The sequence below is a fragment of the Bufo gargarizans genome, chromosome 1 (assembly GCF_014858855.1).
Source record: "Bufo gargarizans isolate SCDJY-AF-19 chromosome 1, ASM1485885v1, whole genome shotgun sequence".
In the NCBI taxonomy this organism is placed as follows: Eukaryota; Metazoa; Chordata; class Amphibia; order Anura; family Bufonidae; genus Bufo; species Bufo gargarizans.
In genome coordinates, this window is record NC_058080.1 from 368,264,500 (window position 1) to 368,291,863 (window position 27,364).

The window sequence follows — 27,364 nt, forward strand, 5'->3', positions numbered from 1 at the left end:
ATCTTTATTAATGAGGTATTCTGGTAACTAAAAATGATACCCTATGCATTTGATAGAGAATAACTAATTAGTAGGGGTCTGACTGCTGGGACCCCTTGATCCCAAGAACAACAGGGCGAGCATGTGTCCTGCTGCTCCCTTCAGATGGGACTGGCAGACATAACCAAGTGCTGTATTCAGCAATCTCCAGCAGTCCCACAGAGTGAATGAGAGGTGCGTACTTAGCCTGCCACTTCATCAGGACAGTGGTAGGGGGCAGGATCCCTGTTCTCAGGATGGGTGAGGGTTCTATCAGTGGAACTCCCCTGATCGGTTGGTTATCCCCTATCCAGTGTATAAGGGTAACTTTTAGGCTGGGTTCACACGGGCGTTGCAGGTGACGTGCGGGAAAAAAAGAAGGTGCGTTACGGGAAAATGCGCAATTTTTCCCCATGAGTACAAAGCGTTTTAATGCGTTTTGCATGCGCGTGAGAAAAATCGGCATGTTTGGTACCCAGAGCCGAACTTCTTCACAGAAGTTCGGGTTTGGTTGGTGTTATGTAGATTTTATTATTTTCCCTTATAACATGGTTATAAGGGAAAATAATAGCATTCTTAATACAGAATGCTTACTAAAATAGTTCTGGAGGGGTTAAAAAAATGTTTTACTCACCTCATCCACTGCGGAGCGCAGCCCAGCTTCTCTTCTTTGATGCCCAGGAGGAAAAGGACCAGAGGTGACGTCACTGCGCTCATCACATGGTCCATCACCATGGTGCTGGACCATGTGATGTGCGCAGTGACATCACCAAAGGTCCTTTTCCTCCTGGGCATCAAAGAAGAAGACAGAAGAGAAGCTGGGCTGCGCGAACAAGTGGATGAGGTGAGTTAAAAAAAAATATTTTTACCTCCCCATCCCTATTTTACTAAGCATTCTGTATTAAGAATGCTATTATTTTCCCTTATAACCATGTTATAAGGGAAAATAATAATGATCGGGTCCCCATCCCGATCATCTCCTAGCAACTATGCGTGAAAATCCCACCGCATCCACACTTGCTTGCGATTTTCACGTAGCCCCATTCGCTTCTATGGGGCCTGTGTTGCGTGAAAAATGCACAATATAAAGCATGCTGCGATTTTCACGCAATGCACAAGTGATGCGTGAAAATCACCGCTCATGTGCACAGCCCCACCTCACGCATTGCACCCGCGCGGAAATCTCGCCCGTGTGAAAGAGGCCTTAGTCACTAGACTACCCCTTTAAATTCAATTTTTTGTTAAAGGGGTTGTCCTACAAAAAATATTCTACCGTTTTCAAACCAGCACCTGGATCTGAATACTTTTGTAATTGCATGTAATTAAAAATTTTGTATAGCTATTGAGTTAGTCAATAAAATGTATCTGTATAGCGCCACTTAATTTCTTATTTCTTTGACGGGCTCACTAAGAAGGCCGCACATGCTCAGTTTCATCCTTCTACTGCCTCCTGAGCTGTGATAGGGAGAAGTATGGACACGCCCCCTTAGCTGCAGCAGAAAAGACACGCCCCCGAGAGGTCAGCTTGATATAAATCTAGCAGAGCATTGAATGGGGAGATCTCTGGATCCATGTGAGGTACAGGGCTGGTTCTAGCTTTGTTAGAAAGAGGTTGTCATGTACTATATGTCCGATTTTCATTTTTAACATTATTCATGGGATAACCCCTTTAAGTAGGCATTTATTAATTAGGGACCTACATTGTTCACCCCTCTCTTAGGAAAATGGCTGATAGCTGTTCAGCAATACTATCACCCGAGAATGGGTGGAGACACATGCACGTGGCTCTGCCCAGCGGTGTACCTTCCATGGAGGCAGACCACAAGACTGTTATAGGGAAGGGGGCCTGGTGCTGAACTACTTCTACTGTTTCCGACATGAAAACACTGCATCTTTGTGCAGCCACAACTAGGGGTAGCTCAGAGCAAAGAGATTTTTAAATGCTCCATTACAATCAATAATAGCTGTATAATTTCTATGCACTGAGCTCCCCCTAGTGGTGCTTTGGGCCAGTACATGTACAGTGCTGTCCATAATTATTCATACCACAGGCAAATTTTGACTTAAAGTTACTTCTATTCAACCAGAAGTAATTTTTTGACGGGAAAATGACATAGGCGTCTCCCAAAAGATAATAAGATGATGTACAAGATGCATTATTGTGGGGGGAAAAAAAATTCTGCTTTTATTTACATTTGCGATGTTCCGCACTGGTCGGAAGCCAAAAGTGACACCTGTGCTGGCCAGGAGGATAGTTAGAGAGGTGAAAAAGAATCCAAGGACCACCACCAAGGCCATCCTGATGAATCTAGGCTCTGCTGGTGGCAATGTCTCTAGGCAGACAATCTAACGGACACTGCACACTGCTGAGTTCCACTTCTCCAGATAAGGCACACAAAAGCTAGCTTGGCCTTTGCAAAAGCTCATCTGGACCAGGGAACCTAATCACAGTAAACGGCACCATGAAAAAAGAGCAATACATGAGGATTCTCAACGACAACATCAGGCAGTCTGCAGAGAAACTTGGCCTTGGGCACCAGTGGACATTTCAACATTGAGAACCATGTTCAGAACGAGTGCCATATTTATGAAGCACTTAGAAGTGGAGTAAGGTGGATGAGGCAATTAAAATGAGGCTACTTTCACACTAGCGGTTTTTGCGGATCCGTCATGGATCTGCAAAAACACTTCGGTTACAATAATACAACCGCATGCATCCGTCATGAACGGATCCGGTTGTATTGTGTCTTCTATAAGGATGACGGATCAGTCTTGAACTCCACTGAAAGTCAATGGGGGACGGTTCTGTTTTCTAGTTGCACCATATTGTGTCAGTGAAAACGGATCCGTCCCCATTGACTTGTGTCAGGACGGATCCGTTTGCCTCTGCATCGTCAGGCAGGCTGATCGGAGGCAAACTGATGCTTTCTGAGCGGATCCTTTTCCATTCAGAATGCATTGGGGCTGAACTGATCCGTTTTGGACCGCTTGTGAGAGCTCAAATTCCCACGATGTTGACTACAATGGTGGAGTAGGGAGTTGTCAGCCTGCACTGAACCACTGTTCGATGGGTGAATGAGGAGCTGACAACTCCCTACTCCACCATTGTAGTCAACGTCATTGTAGTCAAGCTAGGTGACTATTCACTTTGGGGGGAACATTATAGGACATTATATTGCGTGGGTAGCACACAAGGGGATATTACATTGTGTGGGTGGCACATAAGGGGGGGCAGTACATTCTGCAGGGGCACATAAGGGGGCATTATAGTGTGTGAGGGCACATAAGTGGGTCATTACACTGTGTGGGGGATATAAAGGGCCATTATACTGTGTGGCAACACATAAGGGGGAATTATGTTGTGTGAGGGTACATAGGGGGCACTATACTGTGTGGGGGAACTATACTGTGTGTGGGGACGCATAGGGGACATTATATTGTGTGAGGGTACATAAGTGGTCATTATACTGTGTGGATACATAAGTGGTGATTACACCGTGTGAAAGTACAAACCGGATTCCCAAAACGTTGGGACACTATACAAATCGTGAATAAAAACTGAATGCAATGATGTGGAGGTGCCAACTTCTATTATTTTATTCAGAATAGAACATAAATCACGGAACAAAAGTTTAAACTGAGAAAATGTACCATTTTAAAGGAAAAATATGTTGAATCAGAATTTCATGGTGTCAACAAATCCCCAAAAAGTTGGGACAAGGCCATTTTCACCACTGTGTGGCATCTCCCCTTCTTCTTACAACACTCAGACGTCTGGGGACCGAGGAGACCAGTTTCTTAAGTTTAGAAATAGGAATGCTCTCCCATTCTTGTCTAATACAGGCCTCTAACTGTTCAATCGTCTTGGGCCTTCTTTGTTGCACCTTCCTCTTTATGATGCACCAAATGTTCTCTATAGGTGAAAGATCTGGACTGCAGACTGGCCATTTCAGTACCCGGATCCTTCTCCTACGCAGCCATGATGTTGTGATTGATACAGAATGTGGTCTGGCATTATCTTGTTGAAAAATGCAGGGTCTTCCCTGAAAGAGATGACGTCTGGATGGGAGCATATGTTGTTCTAGAACCTGAATATATTTTTCTGCATTGATGGTGCCTTTCCAGACATGCAAGCTGCCCATGCCACAAGCACTCATGCAACCCCATACCATCAGAGATGCAGGCTTCTGAACTGAGCGTTGATAACAACTTGGGTTGTCCTTGTCCTCTTTGGTCCGGATGACATGGCGTCCCAGAATTCCAAAAAGAACTTTGAATCGTGACTCGTCTGACCACAAGACAGTCTTCCTGAGCCCATTCCTGTGATTTCCTTTACAGTAGCATTCCTGTTTGTGGTGCAGTGTCGTTTAAGGGCATCCAGTATGGTTTTACAGGCCTTGGACCCTTATGCACAGAGATTGTTCCAGATTCTCTGAATCTTCGGATGATGTTATGCACAGTTGATGATGATAGATGCAAAGTCTTTGCAATTTTTCGCTGGGTAACACCTTTCTGATATTGCTCCACTATCTTTCTGCACAACATTGTGGGAATTGGTGATCCTCTACCCATCTTGGCTTCTGAGAGACACTGCCACTCTGAGAAGCTCTTTTATACCCAATCATGTTGCCAATTGACCTAATTAGTGTTAATTGGTCTTCCAGCTTCTTCGTTATGCTCAAATTTACTTTTTCCAGCCTCTTATTGCTACTTGTCCCAACTTTTTGGGGATTTGTTGACACCGTGAAAATTTGAATCAACGTATTTTTCCTTTAAAATGATACATTTACTCGGATTAAACGTTTGATCTGTCATCTACGTTCTATTACAAATAAAATATTGACATTTGCCATCTCCACATCATTGCATTCAGTTTTTATTCACAATTTGTTTAGTGTCCCAACTTTTTGGGAATCCGGTTTATACATAGGGGGCAGTATATTATGTGGGGACACATAAGGGGAAATTATATTGTGTGGGGGCGCATAAGAGGACATTACACTGTGTAGGGTATACAGTTTAATGTAAAAATGTATAAAACACTGTATAAGATGCGTTTTATTTTATTTTTAAATGACAGGAAATATTTGTTTAGAAAAATGCTGCAAAACTCTCATGAAGAAATTGGGTGTTGAATAACACCCTGTTATAAGACACTCCCCAAAGACACCCCCTTTTGTACTGCTTTTATTGCTGGGAAAAGTGGCAACCGTCCCAGTTACACATGCATCCCCAGCCACAGATTAGTTGAGCCTTCTCCACCATGACCCATTCCATATCCGGCCATGAATGGAGTTAAAAGTGGGCAATCAAGGTATCCCCAACCAACAGAGGTCTTAATCTGATGAAGGGTTGTAAAAGTGTAAATAAATAACACAATCAGCCCCTTTTGGGTTGACACCTTATGGATTTAGAACACATTATAGGTTAATGTATATGAAATGCGGCCTATGCACCCCATATGTGTGCACTGCTGCTTACAAAACTACATCTCTCAGCAGCCCCTTCCCCGGCCGCCATGGTGCTGGCACATCTCAGCTGCCCCTTCCCCGGCCGCCATGGTGCTGGCCGTTCTCAGCAGCCCCTTCCCCGGCCGCCATGGTGCTGGCACTTCTCAGCAGCCCCTTCCCCGGCCGCCATGGTGCTGGCACTTCTCAGCAGCCCCTTCCCCGGCCGCCATGGTGCTGGCACTTCTCAGGCCGCCATGGTGCTGGCACATCTCAGCTGCCCCTTCCCCGGCCGCCATGGTGCTGGCCGTTCTCAGCAGCCCCTTCCCCGGCCACCATGGTGCTGGCACTTCTCAGCAGCCCCTTCCCCGGCCGCCATGGTGCTGGCACTTCTCAGCAGCCCCTTCCCCGGCCGCCATGGTGCTGGCACTTCTCAGCAGCCCCTTCCCCGGCCGCCATGGTGCTGGCACTTCTCAGCAGCCCCTTCCCCGGCCGCCATGGTGCTGGCACTTCTCAGCAGCCCCTTCCCCGGCCGCCATGGTGCTGGCCGTTCTCAGCAGCCCCTTCCCCGGCCGCCATGGTGCTGGCACTTCTCAGCAGCCCCTTCCCCGGCCGCCATGGTGCTGGCACTTCTCAGCAGCCCCTTCCCCGGCCGCCATGGTGCTGGCCGTTCTCAGCAGCCCCTTCCCCGGCCGCCATGGTGCTGGCACTTCTCAGCAGCCCCTTCCCCGGCCGCCATGGTGCTGGCACTTCTCAGCAGCCCCATTTCTCAGGAAGCGGTGGAAGGAACTACATTTCCCATGATGCAGTAGAGCTCGTCCTGACCCCTCAGTTCCGGTTCGTCATGGCGGCGGTGTAGACAAGCACGGGGCACTGAGATGTCGGTGGTAAGGCTCAGTTCCTTGTCATGGCTTCTTCGGGAGCAGGTGGCACAAGGGACTGGTCTGTGTGTCACTTGTCGCCGAGTCCTTGACAGAGGTGAGTGTGCACGTGATCCGGTGACCTCTGACCTTGCCTGGTATTGGGGAGCTGTCAGGATGTGTATGCATAGTGCTCGCTCTGTGGGACAGCTATCCTGCTTGTCACATCTCCTGTAATACAAAATAATGACCTGAGGAAAATGTGGCACCGACGGATTTTATTTCCCAGGTCTGAGCCTCCTGGAGATGAACACACGGTGCCCACCATGACAGTGGCAGTCACTCTGTCACCATAGGAGATGGTGGCCACACCACACAGCAGACTGTGACCTTAGGACACCGCCCCATGTAACGTGAAAAATGTGTCTGCACTGGATGTCAAGGCTTAGTTCACACCTGACTGAATAGCTGCGGATTTTAAGAAAACTCATCCAAGTGCTTCATAAATAAAATAACGCAGCGTAACTTGACCGGCGGTGCGGTTTTGAAGTCTACAGCATGTCAGTCTAGGCCGCGGTTCTCCTCAGCGGATGTCACCGTGCAGTGGAGAGTGAAGTCCGATGGTTTTTCTGAGCTAAAAGCCAAATGTGTTTTTTGCGAGGGAACCGCTGCAGACTAGCGTTGAACGAACTTGTGTTTTAAGTTCGGCGTCTAAAGTTCGGGTTATCGAAGAATCGCGTTATGGATTCTAATTTCCGTTATGGTCCGTGGTAGCGGAATCCATAACGCGATTCTTCGATAACCCCAACTTTAGACGCCGAACTTAAAACACAAGTTCGCTCAACGCTATTGCAGACCTTTCCAGTACATGTGAACGTACACTACATGCGCAGCGTGTCACTTTATGTTGTGGATTTCACCTTTTGCAATGCAAAATCTCCACACTTTGGTATAGATAGTGACACTATGGATTTCCAGATACGCTACCGATTTTCCACTGCGTACGATCCATAGCGGACCCACTACTAGATATACCATTATGATCATGGCCCCCACTATGCTTCTTTTACCCCTTCAGCACCCTATTTTCCATTTTTTACTTCCTTCCTGGAGCCATAACTTTTTTATTTTTCTGTTGACATAGCCATATATGGGCTAGTTTTTTACTGGACAACTTGTACTTTGTAATGGCACAGTTAGAACGCATTGGGATTGCAAAACCAACATAGTTCCGTCTCTGTTTTGTGGCGTTTTATTTTAGTGTGTTCTCTGTGCAGTAAGACTGAACTGTTACTTTTATTCTCTGGGTCAGTAGGATTACAATGATACCACATATGTAGAGTTTTTCTTGTATTTCAATACTGATAAAAGTAAAAACTTTTTTTTTTTCTTTTCATCGCCATATTCTGACCCCACATAACATACATCCATAACGTACTGCACACTACATGACGGCGACTGCTACTATACATCCATAACACACTGCACACTACATGACGGCGACTGCTACTATACATCCATAACACACTGCACACTTCATGATGGCGACTGCTACTATACATCCATAACGTACTGCACACTACATGACGGCGACTGCTACTATACATCCATAATGTACTGCACACTACATGACGGCGACTGCTACTATACATCCATAACGTACTGCACACTACATGACGGCGACTGCTACTATACATCCATAACGTACTGCACACTACATGACGGCGACTGCTACTATACATCCATAACGTACTGCACACTACATGACGGCGACTGCTACTATACATCCATAACGTACTGCACACTACATGACGGCGACTGCTACTATACATCCATAACGTACTGCACACTACATGACGGCGACTGCTACTATACATCCATAACGTACTGCACACTACATGACGGCGACTGCTACTATACATCCATAACGTACTGCACACTACATGACGGCGACTGCTACTATACATCCATAACGTACTGCACACTACATGACGGCGACTGCTACTATACATCCATAACGTACTGCACACTACATGACGGCGACTGCTACTATACATCCATAACGTACTGCACACTACATGACGGCGACTGCTACTATACATCCATAACGTACTGCACACTACATGACGGCGACTGCTACTATACATCCATAACGTACTGCACACTACATGACGGCGACTGCTACTATACATCCATAACGTACTGCACACTACATGACGGCGACTGCTACTATACATCCATAACGTACTGCACACTACATGACGGCGACTGCTACTATACATCCATAACGTACTGCACACTACATGACGGCGACTGCTACTATACATCCATAACGTACTGCACACTTGACAGCAATTTCTTGACCGTTTTTGTGGTCCACAAACTGCGTATCTGCTGAACACGAATACTGATTGTGTGCATCGCACATTTTCCCTTCCACAGTATGCAGTATGTTTCACATGCCTTCTCTTGTCCGCAAAACGGACCACGATAGAACTTTTTAATTTTTTATTTTTAAATGAATGGGCTTGCATCCGATCCGCAAAAGAATCTACGTTCGTGTGGATGAGGCATAATCTTAAACCTTGCCACTCTGTCCCAATTCTACCTATGAATACTTAAATCATGTTTGGGATATATTGGTCCCAAATTATAGCGCTATACCAGAACCAGATATGACCTCCATATTGACTTAAATGTACTATAAAAGACTACTATTACCAGTGATGTCTCTGTATCATAACCGCATCACCTCAACATTGTGAATTTAAATGGTTGTCTGAGACTTAGCCTACATGCCAAGCGGACAAGAATAGGGCATGTTCAAAATTTTTTGGGGGCTACGGAACAGAGCAGCGGATGTGGACAGCGCACGGAGTGCTGTCTGCATCTTTTGCGGCCCCATTGAAGTGAGTGGGTCCGCACCCGAGCCGCAAAAACTGTGGCTCAGATGCGGAACAAAACCACGTTCGTGTGCATGTAAGCTTACAGTCAGGTCCATAAATATTGGGACATGGACACAATTGTAACATTTTTGGCTCTATACACCACCACAATGGATTTGAAATGAACCTAACAAGATGTGCTTTAACTGCAGACTGTCAGCTTTAATTTGAGGGCATTTACATCGAAATCAAGTGAACAGTGTAGGAATTACAACAGTTTGCATATATACGTGCCTCCCACTTGTTAAGGAATCAAAAGTAATGGAACAATTGGCTTCTCAGCTGTTCCATGGCCAGGTGTGTGTTATTCCCTCATTATCCCAATTACAATGAGCAGATAAAAGGTCCAGAATTAATTTCAAGTGTGCTATTTGCATTTGGAATCTGTTGCTGTCAACTCTCAAGATGAGATCCAGAGAGCTGTCACTATCAGTGAAGCAAGCCATCATTAGGGTGAAACAACACAACAAACCCATCAGAGAGATAGCAAAAACATTAGGTGTGGCCAAAACAACTGTTTGGAACATTCTTATAAAGAAAGAACGCATCGGTGAGCTCAGCAACACCAAAATACCCGGAAGACCACGGAAAACAACTGTGGTGCATGACCGAAGAAAACACCCTTCACAACAGTTGGCCAGATCAAGAACACTCTCCAGGAGGTAGGTGTATGTGTGTCAAAGTCAACAATCAAGAGAAGACTTCACCAGAGTGAATACAGAGGGTTCACCACAAGATGTAAACCATTGGTGAGCCTCAAAATCAGGAAGGCCAGATTAGAGTTTGCCAAACGACATCTAAAAAAGCCTTCACAGTTCTGGAACAACATCCTATGGACAGATGAGACCAAGATCAGCTTGTAACCAGAGTGATGAGAAGAGTATGGAGAAGGAAAGGAACTGCTCATGATCCTAAGCATACCACCTCATCAGTGAAGCATGGTGGTGGTAGTGTCATGGCGTGGGCATGTTTGGCTGCCAATGGAACTGGTTCTCTTGTATTTATTGATGATGTGACTGCTGACAAAAGCAGCAGGATGAGTTCTGAAGTGTTTTGGGCAATATTATCTGCTCATATTCAGCCTTAGGCTTCAGAACTCATTGGACGGCGCTTCACAGTGCAGATGGACAATGACCCAAAGCATACTGCAAAAGCAACCAAAGAGTTTTTTTAAGGGAAAGAAGTGGAATGTTATGCAATAGCCAAGTCAATCTCCTGACCTGAATCCGATTGAGCATGCATTTCACTTGCTGAAGACAAAACTGAAGGGAAAATGCCCCAAGAACAAGCAGGAACTGAAGACAGTTGCAGTAGAGGCCTGGCAGAGCATCACCAGGGATGAAACCCAGCGTCTGGTGATGTCTATGCGTTCCAGACTTCAGGCTGTAATTGACTGCAGAGGATTTGCAACCAAGTATTAAAAAGTGAAAGTTTGATTTCTGATTATTATTATTATGTCCCATTACTTTTGGTTCCTTAACAAGTGAGAGGCACATATGCAAACTGTTGTAATTCCTACACCGTTCACCTGATTTGGATGTAAATACCCTCAGATTAAAGCTGACAGTCTGCAGTTAAAGCACATCTTGTTAGTTTCATTTCAAGTCCATTGTGGTGGTGTATAGAGCCAAAAATGTTAGAATTGTGTCGATGTCCCAATATTTATGGACCTGACTGTATATACTGAAGACCTATTCTCCAGCACTCGCAGTAGCACCCCAGCCTTCTCCCTGTTCACCAAGCACAGCGCCGTACACTTGGTATTGCGCTTAGCCCCATTCACTTCAATGGGGATGAGCTGTGCCGAGGCCGCGTGACCGATGAACGTGACTTCACATGGCCTAGGGAAAGCTGAGAGAAGGCTGCTGCCTACTGCAAATGCTGGGGCCTTCTCAAACAGCTGATCGGCAGGGGTGCCGGGTGGCAGACCCCACCTATCGGATACTGATGACCTATCCAGATGAGTGTCAGTTCTCTTTCTAGGAAGAACATTTCGGAGAAGACTGTCAGAAGATGGGTGGGGAAAGCAGGAGCTTCTGATTAAATCGTACTCTTCTCAGGTAGCTGTGACTCTTTTCAAGGCCTTGGCTGCAACGACTATGATGCCGGTTCCGGGAACCACTTACTTTGTCACTTGTCTTATGCGTCGTTTTTCCTTTTTCAGCATTGAGTTCCGTCCTAGGGGCTAAATACTGGAAAAGAACTGATCAGTTTTATCCCCATGTATTCTGAATGAAGAGCAATTCGTTTAAGACATCAGGATGTCTTCAGTTTAGTCTTTTTGACTGATCAGGATGGAGCTAAAACCGCAGCATGCTACGGTTTTATCTCCGGCCCAAAAACCTGAAGACTTGCCTGAATGCCGGCATTTTTTTCCATAGGAATGTATTAATGCCGGATCCGTCCGCAGACCGAAAAAAATAAAAGCCGGATCCGTTTTGCCGGATGACACCGGAAAGACGGATCCTGCATTTCAATGCATTTTTCTGACTGATCAGGCATTTTTAAGACTAATCAGGATCCTGATCAGTCTTACAAATGCCATCAGTTGGCATACGCTTTGCCGAATCCGGCAGGCAGTTGTGGTGAAGGAACTGCTTGCCGGATCACTCTGCCGCAAGTGTGAAAGTAGCCTTAAGACATCCGCTATGTGTGTATGGCACATGTCCGGACTTCAGACAGCAGACACCCGGAGGCAAAGTCGTGATCAGCAAATATGCCAATCACAGTACTTTAACCCCTCAGATGAGGTGGTCATTTGCGATCATGGTATTTAAGTGGTGCTTCTTTCCCTGGGCCCAAACGGCTCCCTCAATCTTAGGATAGAGACCTGCCACAGTGAAGTTCCTATGGATCCGGGAACAACTTTAACATAAGTGTATAATTTTTTTTCCAGCTCCACCCCATTTGGGATTTTTTTTCCAGCTTCCCAGTACATCTCATGTAATATTAAATGGTGCCATTAGAAAGTACAATTTGTCCCACAAACAAACGGTCAAAATACGGCTATATGAGTGGAAAAATAAAAAAAATGTGGCTCCTGGAAGGCAGGGGGTAAAAAATGAAAAATGGGGTTTTACTGCCACATTGACAGCATAAAAAAATCCTATGTGGGTTCATGTCATGCTGTAGATTTTTAATTCTGCAGCTTTCCCTGTCTTTTGTGGAATTCCACTGAGTTTCAGCACGGAATTCATTCATTGTCCAGCACATGTAACACATGGAGATTTTGATATGGATTTTTCCAGAATAATTACTTGATGTGTGACCTCATCTTAAAAGATATTCCATAGAAAAAAAAAAAAAAATAAAGCAGCTTATTTCTTAATTTGACTGATTTGTTTTTCTTGCCACCAAAGGTTGCCTCCTGGGAAGTACATCCAGATATTCATCTTCTGCCAAGCTCAAAGATGAGATCAGTGCCAGTGATCGATGCCGGTTGGAACTTGTCGAAGGTCTGTAACAATTACTGTATGCAAAATGAAACATCGGTCCGGTAATTTCCCTTTCTCGCCCACTTTCCTTGGGGGACACAGACCTTGGGTATAGCTCAGCTCCCTAGGAGGCGTGACACTAAGTAAAACTGTTAAGCCCCTCCTCCATCAGCTATACCCTCAGCCTGGAGATAGAGGCTACCAGTTTTAGCTAATTATCCAGGCCGGAAAATTTATCTGTGAGGCCTCCCTTGATGCGGGTGCCCTCATTGCCCGTTCCTCGGCCCTGGCGGTTTCTGTCAGGAGGGAACTCTGGCTGAAGGTTTGGGCGGCGGACGCCGCTTCCAAACGCTCTTTGGCCGGCCTACCATTCACGGGTTCCCGCTTGTTCGGGACCCGTCTGGACGAACTTATATCAGAGGCCACGGGTGGGAAGAGTACTCACCTCCCCCAGTCCAGGCCAAAGGGCGCCCCCCGTGGTCGCGCCGGTTCGTCCCGGTTTCGGTCCTTTCGTAAGCCCACCGGGTCTAGACCAGCGGCCGGTTCTTCTTCCTCTGGCCCAGCCCAGGATAGACGCAAGAAGCCGTTCTTTCGGGCGCAACCTACCTGGCGCAAGGCCCAGCCTGCGCGGGCTTCCACAGGCCAGCAGCCCTCTGCCTGAAGGTGCGCCCCCACCCACCCGGGTGGGGGGCCGCCTTCTCCTGTTCAGGAACGTTTGGCGGGCCCACATCTCAGACGCATGGGCGCTCGAGGTTGTATCTTGCGGGTACAAGATCGAATTTGCGTCCATTCCGCCAGACCGTTTCTTCCGTTCCCGTCCGCCGCGGGATCCCGGACGAGCGGCCGCCTTTCTCGCGGCCATTCGCTCGCTAATAGACAAGGGTGTCGTCGCCCCTGTGCCTCCGACGGAAAGGTTCAGGGGGTTCTATTCGAACCTCTTTGTGGTCCCCAAGAAGGAAGGCTCGGTGCGGCCGATCTTGGACCTAAAGCGCCTGAACCGTTTTCTCCGTCTGCAGAGATTCCGGATGGAGTCTCTCCGGTCCGCAGTGGCTTCCCTGGAAAAGGGGGATTTCATGGCCTCAATCGACGTTCAGGATGCATACCTCCACGTTCCGGTTGCTCCATGTCATCACCGCTTCCTGCGCTTCGCGGTGGGGGACGATCACTTCCAATTCGTCGCCCTTCCCTTTGGTCTGGCAACGGCTCCTCGGGTGTTCACCAAGGTCCTGGCCCTGTCTTGGCTCTTCTACGTTCAAGAAGTGTTTTTTCTTCTTCCGTACTTGGACGACATCTTGGTCAAGGCACCCTCCTTTTCTCAGGCATCCGGCAGCGTGGATCTCACTCTGGAGACCCTGACGCGTTTTGGTTGGATTATCAATCACCCCAAGTCTTCCCTTACCCCCTCCAGACGGCTGATCTTCCTGGGGATGCTCCTGGATACGGAACTGGCGGAGGTCCGCCTTCCATCGGACAAGCGTCTGGCCCTTCGCGGGTCGGTTCGCAGTCTTCTCCGTCTTCACCGTCCTTCCCTCAGATCCAGCATGCGGTTGCTGGGACAGATGGTTGCCTGTTTCGAAGCGGTGCCTTTCGCACAGTTCCGATCCCGCACTTTTCAGAGGGCGATTCTGTCGGCCTGGGACAAATCACCGAGGAGTCTGGACAGGACCTTCCTTCTGCCTCCCCTGGCTCGGGCTTCCCTCAACTGGTGGTTGCATATCCCTCTGAGGGGGAGGTCCTTCCTTCCACTGAACTGGCTGGTGATTACCACCGATGCCAGCTTACGGGGGTGGGGGGGGGGTCGGTTTCCCTCCCCGATCCGTCCAGGGCGTTTGGTCTCTATCGGAGTCCAGACTTCCAATCAACATTCTGGAACTGAGGGCAGTTCTTTTGTCCCTCAGACACTGGACCCATCTACTGAAGGGCCACCCTGTTCAGATCCAATCGGACAATGCCACGGCTGTGGCGTACATAAACCATCAGGGAGGCACCCGCAGCGCTGCGGCGATGCAAGAGGTGTCCCTCATTCTCCTCTGGGCGGAGACGCACGTGCCAGCCTTGTCTGCGATTTACATCCCGGGGGTAGACAACTGGGCGGCGGATTTCCTCAGCCGGTCCACCATCGACCCGGGAGAATGGTCTCTGCACCCAGAGGTGTTCGAGGCCCTTTGTCTTCGCTGGGGTCGCCCCGACGTGGACCTCATGGCCTCCAAATTCAACCACAAGGTTCCCCTATACCTGGCCAGGGCACGGGACCCGCAGGCATACGGCGCCGACGCGCTCGTCCTTCCGTGGCGCGAATTTTCCCTTCTGTACGTCTTTCCTCCTCTCCCCCTTCTGCCACGGGTTCTTCGGAGGATCGCGGCAGAGGGCGTTCCCGCGATTCTAATCGCCCTGGATTGGCCCCGTCGGTCCTGGTACGCCGACCTAATGTTGCTGTTGGCAGACGCACCGTGGCCACTGCCCTCCAGGGAAGACCTTCTCTCTCAGGGTCCGATCTTCCACGAGCATTTAGGCTCGCTACGTTTGACGGCGTGGCTGTTGAGACCGCCGTCTTAACGCGACGGGGTTCTCCGCGGACGTAGTCCGCACCATGATCCGTGCTCGTAAGCCCGTGTCCTCTAGAATCTACTATCGGGTTTGGAGGTCCTATTTGGGATTTTGTGAGTCCCGGAGCATCCCACCTCTCCGGTTTTCTCTTCCCACGATCCTGTCCTTCCTCCAGTCGAGTCTGGACCTGGGGCTGGGCCTCAGTTCTCTGAAGGGACAGATTTCGGCGCTGTCTATTCTTCTCCAGCGTCCCTTGGCCCCTCTAGGGCCGATTAAGACCTTTTTGCAAGGGGTGGCTCACTCTGTTCCGCCGTACCGCCCTCCGGTTCCTTCCTGGGACCTGAATGTGGTGCTCTCGGCGCTCCAATCTGCCCCCTTCGAGCCTTTGCGGGAGGTCTCCCTTCGTCTTCTGTCCTGCAAGGTCATCTTTCTTGTGGCCATCACGTCTCTCCGACGGGTGTCGGAGTTAGCGGCTCTTTCTTGCTCCGAACCTTTCCTGATCTTCCACCAGGATAAGGTTGTGCTTCGGCCTGTCCCGTCCTTCCTGCCAAAGGTGGTCTCCGCCTTTCACATCAATGAGGACATCGTCCTTCCGTCGCTCTGTCCCTCTCCTTCCCACCCCAGAGAACGGGAACTGCACCGTCTGGATGTGGTCAGGGCGTTGAGGATTTACTTGGAGGTCACCGGATCCTTTCGGCGCACGGATTCCCTGTTTGTGGTTCCGGAGGGTTCGCGCAAGGGTTTGGCGGTCTCCAAGGTGGCCATTGCCCGTTTCATTAAACTGGCGGTGTCTGAGGCTTATCGAGCCAAGGGCAGGGCTCCGCCTTTCGGCGTCACTGCTCATTCCACCAGAGCAGTCGGAGCCTCCTGGGCGCAGAGGCATCGGGCCTCGGCTGAGCAGTTGTGCAAAGCAGCCACTTGGTCCTCTCTGCACACTTTCACCAGGTTCTATAGAGTGCATACGCATGCATCAGCAGATGCTGCTTTGGGCCGCCTGGTCTTGCAGGCTGCGGTTTCCTGATGCTCAGGTGGTGTTCTGCCTTGGGTTGTGGTCCCTCCCTTCTTGGACTGCTCTTGAACGTCCCAAGGTCTGTGTCCCCCAAGGAAAGTGGGCGAGAAAAGGAGATTTTTGTATAACTTACCAGTTAAATCTCTTTCTCGCTCTTCCTTGGGGGACACAGCACCCACCCTTCTGTGTTTTGGTTATAGGGTTCTGGTCTGGCGCCCCGTTGGGTTGCTGGCTGTTGTTTACGTTGTTGGTTGTTATCCTTTCACTACTTGGACACGCAACTGGTAGCCTCTATCTCCAGGCTGAGGGTATAGCTGATGGAGGAGGGGCTTAACAGTTTTACTTAGTGTCACGCCTCCTAGGGAGCTGAGCTATACCCAAGGTCTGTGTCCCCCAAGGAAGAGCGAGAAAGAGATTTAACTGGTAAGTTATACAAAAATCTCCTTTTCAGGTCTATAGGTTCCTTTCGTCTGGTGTTCTAAATCCTCAAAGAGAAACAATGATCACTGTAGCCAGGAGAAGCCGACACAACTCAGATATGATTGGGCCGAGCACTGTCCGCTTCTCTATCAGGCAGATTGTGACCCCTTTATTTTATGAACACGTTATGTAAAAGGTAGCCAGTCATCGTCATAAACATATACTGCAGCAATAAAGTAGTTAATACTACATGTGAAGTAAATCCCTTATATGGCTTATATTCTGCCCATTAGCCTCCTCCACTGAATGCCAGCACTAACTGACCTGATCTATGCCCTTCTGGGTAACCCCCTGGTACAACAGAATGCACGTGATAAACTCACTCTCCAATGTATTCACTGAGGAAAATAAACTGTCATGAAATGAAGAATGTAAAGGTAAACTCACTATTAAATGTGCCCTGTCTGACAATGGAAGGAGAGCTGCGGGGTCGTAAAAAAAAATCTAGACTAATCGCCAGATGGCATACACCCCCATAACCTAAGTAATGTCATAGCCAGACCCTTATTTCTGATATTTGCAGATTCTATACTGACAGGGAATGTCCCACAGGATTGGCGCATGGCAAATGTGGTGCCAATATTCAAAAAGGGTCCAAAAACAGGGCCTGGAAACTATAGGCCGGTAAGTTTAACATCTGTTATGGGTAAACTGTTTGAAGGTTTTCTGAGAGATGCTATGTTAGAGCATCCCAACGGAAATAAGCAAATAACGCCATATCAGCATGGCTTCATGAGGGATCGGTCATGTCAAACTAATTTAATCAGTTTCTATGAGGAGGAAAGTTCTAGACTTGACCTGGGTGAGTCAATGGATTTCATATATGTTGACTTCTCTAATGCATTTTATCCTGTGCCACATAAAAGTTTGGTACATGAAATGAGAATGCTCAGACTGTGACGAGGGGACATCCTCTGCGTCTGGAGGAAAGAAGGTTTGTACACCAACATAGAAGAGGATTCTTTACGGTAAGAGCAGTGAGACCATGGAACTCTCTGCCTGAACTAACTATAAGGGCTAGAACCCTTGTCCTATTCCCCCTAATAGAGCTCTATCAGGGTGACTAGGACCTCACACTCTCCCTGATGCTCTGTGCTTTGTGCACACAGCAGCAGGGAGCTGACTTTGGCAGCCAGTAGGGTTGTTTCGGGTATCGACCTTTCGATACCCAATCAATACTTTTAGCCTGGTATCGATATGATACCGGGATTTGTCTTTTATCAGTACTAGGCTGTGTTACTGCACAGCCCAGTATCGGAGAATATGAATCGCGCTGCTCTCAGCAGCACAGGGAAGAAGGAAGCAGTCTCTTCCTCCCCCCTGTACTGCTGCTGCCTCAAACAAGAGCGCAGGGGAGGGGCTGTGGCCACTGCGCCACCAATGATAACTAACGTTTAATGCATTACAAATGCAGGCGGCAGCAGAAACACTTTGCCGGCACCCTGCCTCTGACAGGGCGCTGTGATCCGCAGCAGTTAACCCCTCAGGTGCTGCCCCTCCCCATGACCATTCTCCCAACCCGCTGCTGCGATGAGCTGCAGGGGGGGCAGAAAGACGGCATGGATGCCTGCTGGTAAGAGCAGCCATGGTGTCCCAATTCCCCCACGATCCTGCCCCAGCACCCGGCGGAACTTGCGCCGTACATGTACGGCGCTGGTCCTTAAGTCATGTCCAGCTGCACCGTACATGTATGGCACAGGTCCTTAAGGGGTTAATGTGAATTAATTTCTTACCCTATATCAGGATTTTTTTTTTTTCACTGCCACTCCCTTCCTTGTTCCCCTGCGCTGTTCCTCACATGGCAGACATGAAGCTCTGTGTGCACCTTCCCTATGAGTGGTATTCCGTACTATTATAATACTATGTACACTGCAGGCTACAGTAATGGGGGCTGGAGTCTGGGAGGTATGGATTGATGCTCTGTTTCAGTGTTCCCAATTACCTAGTGTGCTACATGATTGTTGAATTGGAGGTATTAGATGTAAGGTAATAAGAGAGGTGACTAACCTGGGATGTGGAGATAAGGGAAGGCATGAGAGTTACTTTACCATCATGTATAGCAGAGGACAGTGATGAGACATCCACTCCTCTCCCATCATCTCCAGCAAACACATGATACTGATGCAACTATGGCGCCATAGGCGACTACGCCTATTCACTTCAATATAAGCCTTGCATTACTACATATTACTACTACTTATATGTGTATATATTCATTTAAATTAAGTCCTGCAGACTCGAGTACAACAACTGCAAGCAGATGAGAGTGCACATAATGCTGAAGAGAAGAAGCTACATCCAGGCCAAGAGTTGGGGAAGGCTGAAGAAAGTAAGAAAACGGTTCAGACTCCTAAACGTTGGATGGAAAAGCTAAAAAATGAGCAGATTGCCAAAAATCAAAAGCAGAAAGCATTGAGTGGTGTCAAGAGTACCAACGTGACTTCAGTTAACCGAGAGGCCAACCTGAGTCAGGAGACACTAACAAAGAAGAGCACCAAGAAGCTTCCCAAAAAAAGTGTGGAGAAGCATCCATCAACATCTCTTCATATACCAGAAGACAAAGATATGGAGATTGTAGACAAGCCCTTGACTCAGGGCAAGGAACTTTTACTGGAGGATAAGGAAGGAAACCGATATGGAGGAATTCAGCAAAACATTCACTGTTACCTGGAGACCTGCATATTCTTGGGTGAACTGAGCACAGCCCAAAACTGTTTGCAGTTCTATCACCAGCATAACTCAAGGAGAGGTTTGCTAAGCATTTCAATGTACAACCTGCTAATGAAGGCCTTTGCCAAGGAGGTAAGAAGCGAGAGGAGCATGAAAAGATCATCTAGAACAGGGATCAGTAACCTCCGGACTCCAGCTGTTCTGAAACTACAACTCCCAGAATCCTCCTTTCACTTGTGTGAGAGTTACAAGCACAGCTGAGTAAGTTTGCATGCTGGGAGTTGTAGTTTCACAGCAGCTGGAGTGCCGAAGGTTGCTGTTCCCTGATCCCTAGAATATAACTAGTGGGTGATTATGATTACAGCTCCGAGGGTTAAAGGAGCTTTTATCTTTTTTACCTTTTTTTTCTTCCTCCACAGTCCTCACTTGCTCAAATCGGCCGTTTATTTGTAATGTTAAAGGAAGCTTCCCTGAAGCCAAATTTAGGATCCTATGCTGCAGCACTAGAGGCTATGGGTCGCACCGAGTCCAATGTAAAAGCCATTGAGAGGTAAAAAAAAAATACCAAAATGTAATTATTTTTTTTTTCACTTCTACGTTTATTACTTAATGGTTGCTTGCACTTTTGGCAAATGGAATTGAAGGATTTGAATTTGGTCTTTTATATATTCATTTTATATAGCATTATAGCTAACTCAGAATGGATTTTGAAACGTGTCTATACATGTGCTATTGCAATAGTATGTAATAAATGTGCTGTGATAATATTCAGCAGCACCCTTCTAGCTTTATTCTGAGGCAAATGCTACATTCCACAAGTCCTGGATTAATTGAGTCCTTTAAAGGGGTTATCCAAACTATAAAACATGCCCGGGCCCCCATATAGATTATACTTACCCTGCTCCCCGGCATCCTCGTCGCTCCTGATCTCCGCATGGCTGCCGCTGCATCTCCCCATCGTGACAGTGACCAGCCTCCCTAGTGTCACCCGCGATACTAGGGGGTCTCCCCGTCGCGGCCTGCTATTGGCTGCTCCCCTTCCCCCATCACTGGATGTTTTGATTCGCATGACTGGGAGGTGCAGCGGCAGCTATGCAGGGATCAGGAGTGACTCGGGTGCTGGGGTAAATATGCTCTAGAGGAGGGGTCCCAGCATTGGGTGTATGTTTTATAGTTTGGATAACCCTTTTAATATTGGTCACTAATCAGAAGTCTGACTCCCGGCACCTCTGCTGATCAGCTGCTGGAAGAGGCAGCGGCCTGTAGCTAGGCCTTTGAAGTCAATACTATGAAGAGGTCGCAGTGCTCATCTGGGCGAAGAGAAGGCTGGGATCATGTGCCCAATGTAGAGCGTATCGCCCCGAGTGTGGCGGCCAAGTGGGATCACTGCACATAGCAGAAAACCCCTTTAACTGAGCGTGGATTTAGCAGATTGGTATGCTAAATGTATGGACAGCTTTAGTCTGCTTGGTGGAAAAATGCATTTAAACAACTATTTCAACACTTCACGGTTTGTAAATGCATTTTTGTCTGAATGTGAAATTCTGCTGGAGGTCTGTTACCTTGTTGTAGTGCAACCTGGGAGCTGTGGTGACCATTGCACAGTTAGACCTAAGCTGTCTGACACCACCAGAGTGGAGCTGCACTGCTGTCATTTTTCCAAGGACAACCATCAAAATTTTGAAAGCAGCTAGGGATATGAAGGGGGAAATGCCAAAGAATAAGTTAATTCTTAGTTTTTTTCTTTATATAGTTAAAAGCAGACTTAGGGTTCGTTCACACGACCGTGCCGTTTTTTGCGGTCCGCAAATTGCCGATCCGCAAAACACAGATGTGTGCCTTCCACAATTTGCGGAACGGAACAGGAGGCCTATTATAGAAATCCCTATTCCTGTCCACAAAATGGACAAGAATAGGACAGGACTCATAATTTTTGTGGAGCCACAAACGGAGCAACAGAGGGCTGTCCGCATCTTTTGCGGACCCATTGAAATGAATGGTATCATATGTGGAACGCAGGAAACGGCCTGTATACGGAAAGCAAAAGACGTTCGTGTGAACGAGCCCTTAAACTATACATTTTCTTTAAAGGGAGTCTTTCAGTAGTTTTGACCGTGCTAAACAGCTGAAAGTTCTAGGTAGGGGCTGGGAAGAGAAGTACAAACTTACCTTTTGTGGAGCTTTTATCACCAAGAGTAGTGAGAATATGAAGTTTTATTCAGCCAAATTCTGCTTCTACATGTGCCCAGGAAGCGGTGCTCTGAGCGACAGCTATAGCATCCAACCGGGAGACCAGTACAGCTGTCACTGTCAGCTGTGTAAAGAGGAGGGGCTGTGGAGGAGCTGAATGTAGAGAGCATAGAGCAGAAAAGCTCCACCTCCTTGGGCACGTTAGAAAACAGAATTTGGCAGAATAAAACTTCATAGTCCCACTAATGCTCTCCCCAGCCCCTACCTAGTGCTGTAAGCAGTTTATCATAGTCCGAAGTGCTGACAGACTTCTTTTAATGTCCAGCATCATTGAGAGCTGTGATGAATGTAAGATGGATCTTCTCTCATTTCTTTCCTTATAGGTGCTTGAAGCAGTTGGAAGAAGATGGCATGTCTGTTGATGAGCTCTTCCAGGGCCTGACCTATGTTGACGATGAGAGGGATATGGTTCTGAAAGCTATTCAAAGAGTCACACCAGAATTCAAGCCTCCTTCTAAAGTACAGATTGTATGCAGCTCCCCACTGGTCAAGAATTTCTACAGCAATGTAAGCAAGGGGCAAGAGTTTTTGAGAAAGTCACAGATATAAATTGAGATTGCAGACATGTTCGCTTTGTTCCTCTGTGGTTGTGTTAAGGCAGAGGTGACGTTAAACGGGTATTTCAACCTTAGTCTGATAAATGTGGGTCCCACCATCTCCAGAACAGTGGTCCCCCATCTCCCTTCCCTTGACATGCCTGGTGAGCTTGCGGCATTCAAGTCGAAAATGAAAGTAGAGATGGCCAAGCATGCCCATGGGTCTTTCTGTCCACTTCTGTGGAGGTCATGAGAATTGCTGAGCACACTTTTTCCTAAAAGGTCAGATGGGATCCTGGTTCTGGGGATAGGAGCGGGATCCAGAGGTGGGACCGGCATCTATCTGATGTTTATGGCATTTGCTATGAATACCACTTTAATAAGGGTGCCTACGCAATAATATAGAAATGCCACTTATGTCTCTCAGAAGATCTTAATGCATGTGTTCCTTTCTCCAGGAACCACCAACTTCCTACCCAAAAATGGGGTTCACAGTGACTGATTTGGAGGAAAGATTTGAAGAGCAGCTGAAAACTGAGAGCTGTGAAACAGTGACTATAAACTCTGTGGAGGCCAGTAAACCAGTCAATGAGGAGAGAGTAAAAGCGGTGAGATAACCCAACCTGCATGACCCTCCTATACATAGTGTCGTAACACTTCAAGACCCCTGATCTTTTCATAGAGGGCCAGGGAAGTGGGCAGTGTGTGCAGTTTTTGGCACGCGTTGGTACATCTCAAGTCATCCCCCTTCCTGGTAAACAATGACCCTTCTCCTTTAAGCCACACTCCTTTGTCTATGGAGTTGCAAAACTTGTCTAAAACACTTGAGAAATGTGATGCAAAGCATCCATTTTATTATTTTTTTAAATCTAATTTGGTCCAAAAATCTGCACAGAATAATTGTGTAATATATATTTATAGAAGCTGGAGCATTGTTTTCAGTAATGGAGCTGAAAATCCTCTGCAGTCGCCACTAGAGGGAGAATGATATCAGAGCATGCAGGAAGCTCCCTCTAGTGGCAGCCAGCATGGTGTCATATAAATCTAGCTCTGCGCTACGGGCATCTATGTGTGGCCAACCCATTCCTGATTTTAGCCAAGTTCACACAAACATATTCATTGGGAGAGAGACGCTGTGTGTCGGAGGTACTTCCCGTCCTCAATGCTGCTCCTATGACATGGACTCATGGCATTATTATGATTTCTAATGCTGTGTGCTCCTGCCTGATCTCTGCTCTATTGACTTGTACTGACATAATGCTGCTGCAGGCCGAAACACACAGCATTATAAGTCATTATAATGCCATGGGTCCATAGGAACAGCATTCAGGATGGAAATCCCTTTAACACATGAAGCGTATTTCTCACACTGAATAAACCTATGTGAAATTGCCCTGTAGCAGCATGAATGGCTGCTCCATTTTTATAGCAGCTATATAATTATGCCACCTAAAACGTTGTATGTACCATAACTACATGGTAAGCAGGATGCATACAGGGGTGTGATTCCAGAAGGTAGTGTTGATAAAAGACTGAATTCTTCCCCTTTATCTGCACATCTTTAGATATGTAGCGCTTATAGTGAATAGGTCCACATCCAACCCACAAAAAAGATGCGGACAATAAATGTAATCTTGTGCATGACCCCTAAGGCTGTGTTGACAACACATTTTTATCAGACTTTTAATAAAGGATGCAGAAGTGTAGTACACTATTACATTAAATAGATACATATTGTATGATGGAACCCTATGGCGACTGATGCCCGTGTATGATATATATCTAAGACATTATTATGGCACTACGTATCTTAATTCTAGAATATTGTTGTAGATACTTTTAGACCCGGATCGATACGATATCGGGTCTTACTATTTAACGATACAACGCTGACCACGGCATCTGAGCACGCTGGAAAACAAAAACGCGTGCTTCCGGTTATGCTCTGGCTCCCCCCGTGTGGCGATTGGAGGAGCCGGAGCTAGGGTTGGGCGATATACCGGTATCGCGATATACCGCGGTATTAAAAAAACGGCGATATGGCGCTATCGCTGTTTCCAAAATACCGCGGTATTTTGTGATGTCATCAAAGCGGTCAGCGTACATTGTGCGCCCGCCCGCCCCTGCACCGTGCATAGCGCTGCCGCTGAGTAACATTACTTCCTCTCGCTCCTGGCCTGGCTCCTTCTTGCTCCGCCTCCCCAAGTCTCCACCCACCATCTGACATCATCACCGTCGTCACCCACCAGTGCCAGCTCTATTGTATATGTGGCGAATCGATCACCTGTGTGAGTACTAGTGTCTCTGGAGAGACTTTTCCTGCGGCTACCTCGCTCGTGTGCTCTGGTGACGAAATTATAAACTTACTACTTCCCCAGCGGCTGCCCCGGCTCTCCTTCCTCCTTGCTCCTATATTCAAATCTCTGCCCACCGGCATCTGATGTTAGAATCACAGCACACAAGCGAGGCAGCCGCGGGAAAGGTATATCGCAAAGTATTACTGCATGTATGGTGGCCTGTGGCCACAAGACCTTATTATAACGCCTCCTTGTGGCCCCCCATACAGTGTAACGCCTCCTTGTGGCCCCCCATACAGTGTAACGCCTCCTTGTGGCCCCCCATACAGTGTAACGCCTCCTTGTGGCCCCCCATACAGTGTAACGCCTCCTTGTGGCCCCCCATACAGTGTAACGCCTCCTTGTGGCCCCCCATACAGTGTAACGCCTCCTTGTGGCCCCCCATACAGTGTAACGCCTCCTTGTGGCCCCCCATACAGTGTAACGCCTCCTTGTGGCCCCCCATACAGTGTAACGCCTCCTTGTGGCCCCCCATACAGTGTAACGCCTCCTTGTGGCCCCCCATACAGTGTAACGCCTCCTTGTGGCCCCCCCATACAGTGTAACGCCTCCTTGTGGCCCCCCCATACAGTGTAACGCCTCCTTGTGGCCCCCCATACAGTGTAACGCCTCCTTGTGGCCCCCCATACAGTGTAACGCCTCCTTGTGGCCCCCCATACAGTGTAACGCCTCCTTGTGGCCCCCCATACAGTGTAACGCCTCCTTGTGGCCCCCCCATACAGTGTAACGCCTCCTTGTGGCCCCCCCATACAGTGTAACGCCTCCTTGTGGCCCCCCCATACAGTGTAACGCCTCCTTGTGGCCCCCCCATACAGTGTAACGCCTCCTTGTGGCCCCCCCATACAGTGTAACGCCTCCTTGTGGCCCCCCATACAGTGTAACGCCTCCTTGTGGCCCCCCCATACAGTGTAACGCCTCCTTGTGGCCCCCCCATACAGTGTAACGCCTCCTTGTGGCCCCCCCATACAGTGTAACGCCTCCTTGTGGCCCCCCCATACAGTGTAACGCCTCCTTGTGGCCCCCCCATACAGTGTAACGCCTCCTTGTGGCCCCCCCATACAGTGTAACGCCTCCTTGTGGCCCCCCCATACAGTGTAACGCCTCCTTGTGGCCCCCCCATACAGTGTAACGCCTCCTTGTGGCCCCCCCATACAGTGTAACGCCTCCTTGTGGCCCCCCCATACAGTGTAACGCCTCCTTGTGGCCCCCCCATACAGTGTAACGCCTCCTTGTGGCCCCCCCATACAGTGTAACGCCTCCTTGTGGCCCCCCCATACAGTGTAACGCCTCCTTGTGGCCCCCCCATACAGTGTAACGCCTCCTTGTGGCCCCCCCATACAGTGTAACGCCTCCTTGTGGCCCCCCCATACAGTGTAACGCCTCCTTGTGGCCCCCCCATACAGTGTAACGCCTCCTTGTGGCCCCCCATACAGTGTGGCTGCCCCCATACAGTAGAACGTCTCCTTGTGGCTGCCCCCCATACAGTAGAACGCCTCCTTGTGGCTGCCCCCCATACAGTAGAACGTCTCCTTGTGGCTGCCCCCCATACAGTAGAACGCCTCCTTGTGGCTGCCCCCCATACAGTAGAACGCCTCCTTGTGGCTGCCCCCCATACAGTAGAACGCCTCCTTGTGGCTGCCCCCCATACAGTAGAACGTCTCCTTGTGGCTGCCCCCCATACAGTAGAACGTCTCCTTGTGGCTGCCCCCCATACAGTAGAACGTCTCCTTGTGGCTGCCCCCCATACAGTATAACGCCTCCTTGTGGCTGCCCCCATACTAGGGATCGACCGATATTGATTTTTTAGGGCCGATACCGATACCGATAATTTGTGAACTTTCAGGCCGATAGCCGATAATTTATACCGATATTCTGGGAATTTTTATTTTTTTAAAAAAAAAAAAAAATCCCACAAATCTGCTGAAAATTAATGTTTATTGTTAATGTCTAGTTATTTTTTTTGGTAAATCTTTATTTTTCATTTATACTTAATATTTTGGTGTTTTATTTTTGTAATTTTTTATTTTGTTTTACTAACTTTTAGCCCCCTTAGGGACTAGAACCCTTGTCCTATTCACCCTGATAGAGATCTATCAGGGTGAATAGGAGCTCACACTGTCCCTGCTGCTCTGTGCTTTGTGCACACAGCAGCATGGAGCTTACCATGGCAGCCAGGGCTTCAATAGCGTCCTGGCTGCCATGGTAACCGATCGGAGCCCCAGCATTACACTGCTGGGACTCCGATTGGAGGAGCAGGGGAGAGGGGATCCTGTGGAGGGGCGCACTGCGCCACCAATGTTTTTAATACTGGGGTGGGGGGGGCGCACTGCGCCACCAATGCTTAATACTGGGGGGGAGGGGGGGCGCACTGCGCCACCAATGTCTAATACTGGGGTTGGGGGGGGGCGCACTGCGTCACCAATGAAGATTAAAGGGGTTGTCCAAGTTATATTTATTGATGACCTATCCCCAGGATAGGTCATCAATATCAGATTGGAGGGGGTCCGACACCCGGCACCCCCTCCGATCAGCTGTTTGAAGAGGAGACTCGCAGCGCTGCCTCCTCTTCACTGTTTACCTTTTAGACGTTGCATCTGCAGTGGTGAGCAGGTGTAATTACACCCAAGCTGTCCTTTTGAAATGAATGGGACGGCTCCGATCTGATATTGATGACCTATCCTGGGGATAGGTCATCAATAAATATAACTTGGACAACCCCTCTCTCATTTATTCATATACAGGAGGCTGGCTGCAGAATCACATAGCCGGCTCCCGACCTCTATGAGCAGTAGCTGCGATCCGCGGCACCTG

The 27,364-nt window shown here is 48.2% G+C and overlaps 1 protein-coding gene across 1 annotated transcript in view; it reads left to right on the top strand.

Annotated features, from left to right (window-relative positions):
* The first annotated feature begins 6,290 nt into the window (after positions 1 to 6,290).
* The window catches only part of POLRMT (RNA polymerase mitochondrial), a 49,046-nt gene continuing 27,972 nt past the window's right edge, over positions 6,291 to 27,364 (top strand). Inside the window, exons 1-6 of the mRNA XM_044269675.1 lie at positions 6,291 to 6,443; positions 12,630 to 12,725; positions 18,968 to 19,542; positions 19,830 to 19,960; positions 21,984 to 22,167; positions 22,655 to 22,804. Of these exons, the coding sequence (XP_044125610.1) occupies positions 6,344 to 6,443; positions 12,630 to 12,725; positions 18,968 to 19,542; positions 19,830 to 19,960; positions 21,984 to 22,167; positions 22,655 to 22,804 (1,236 nt within the window). The 5' untranslated portion in view covers positions 6,291 to 6,343. The remainder of the gene's footprint in view (positions 6,444 to 12,629; positions 12,726 to 18,967; positions 19,543 to 19,829; positions 19,961 to 21,983; positions 22,168 to 22,654; positions 22,805 to 27,364) is intronic.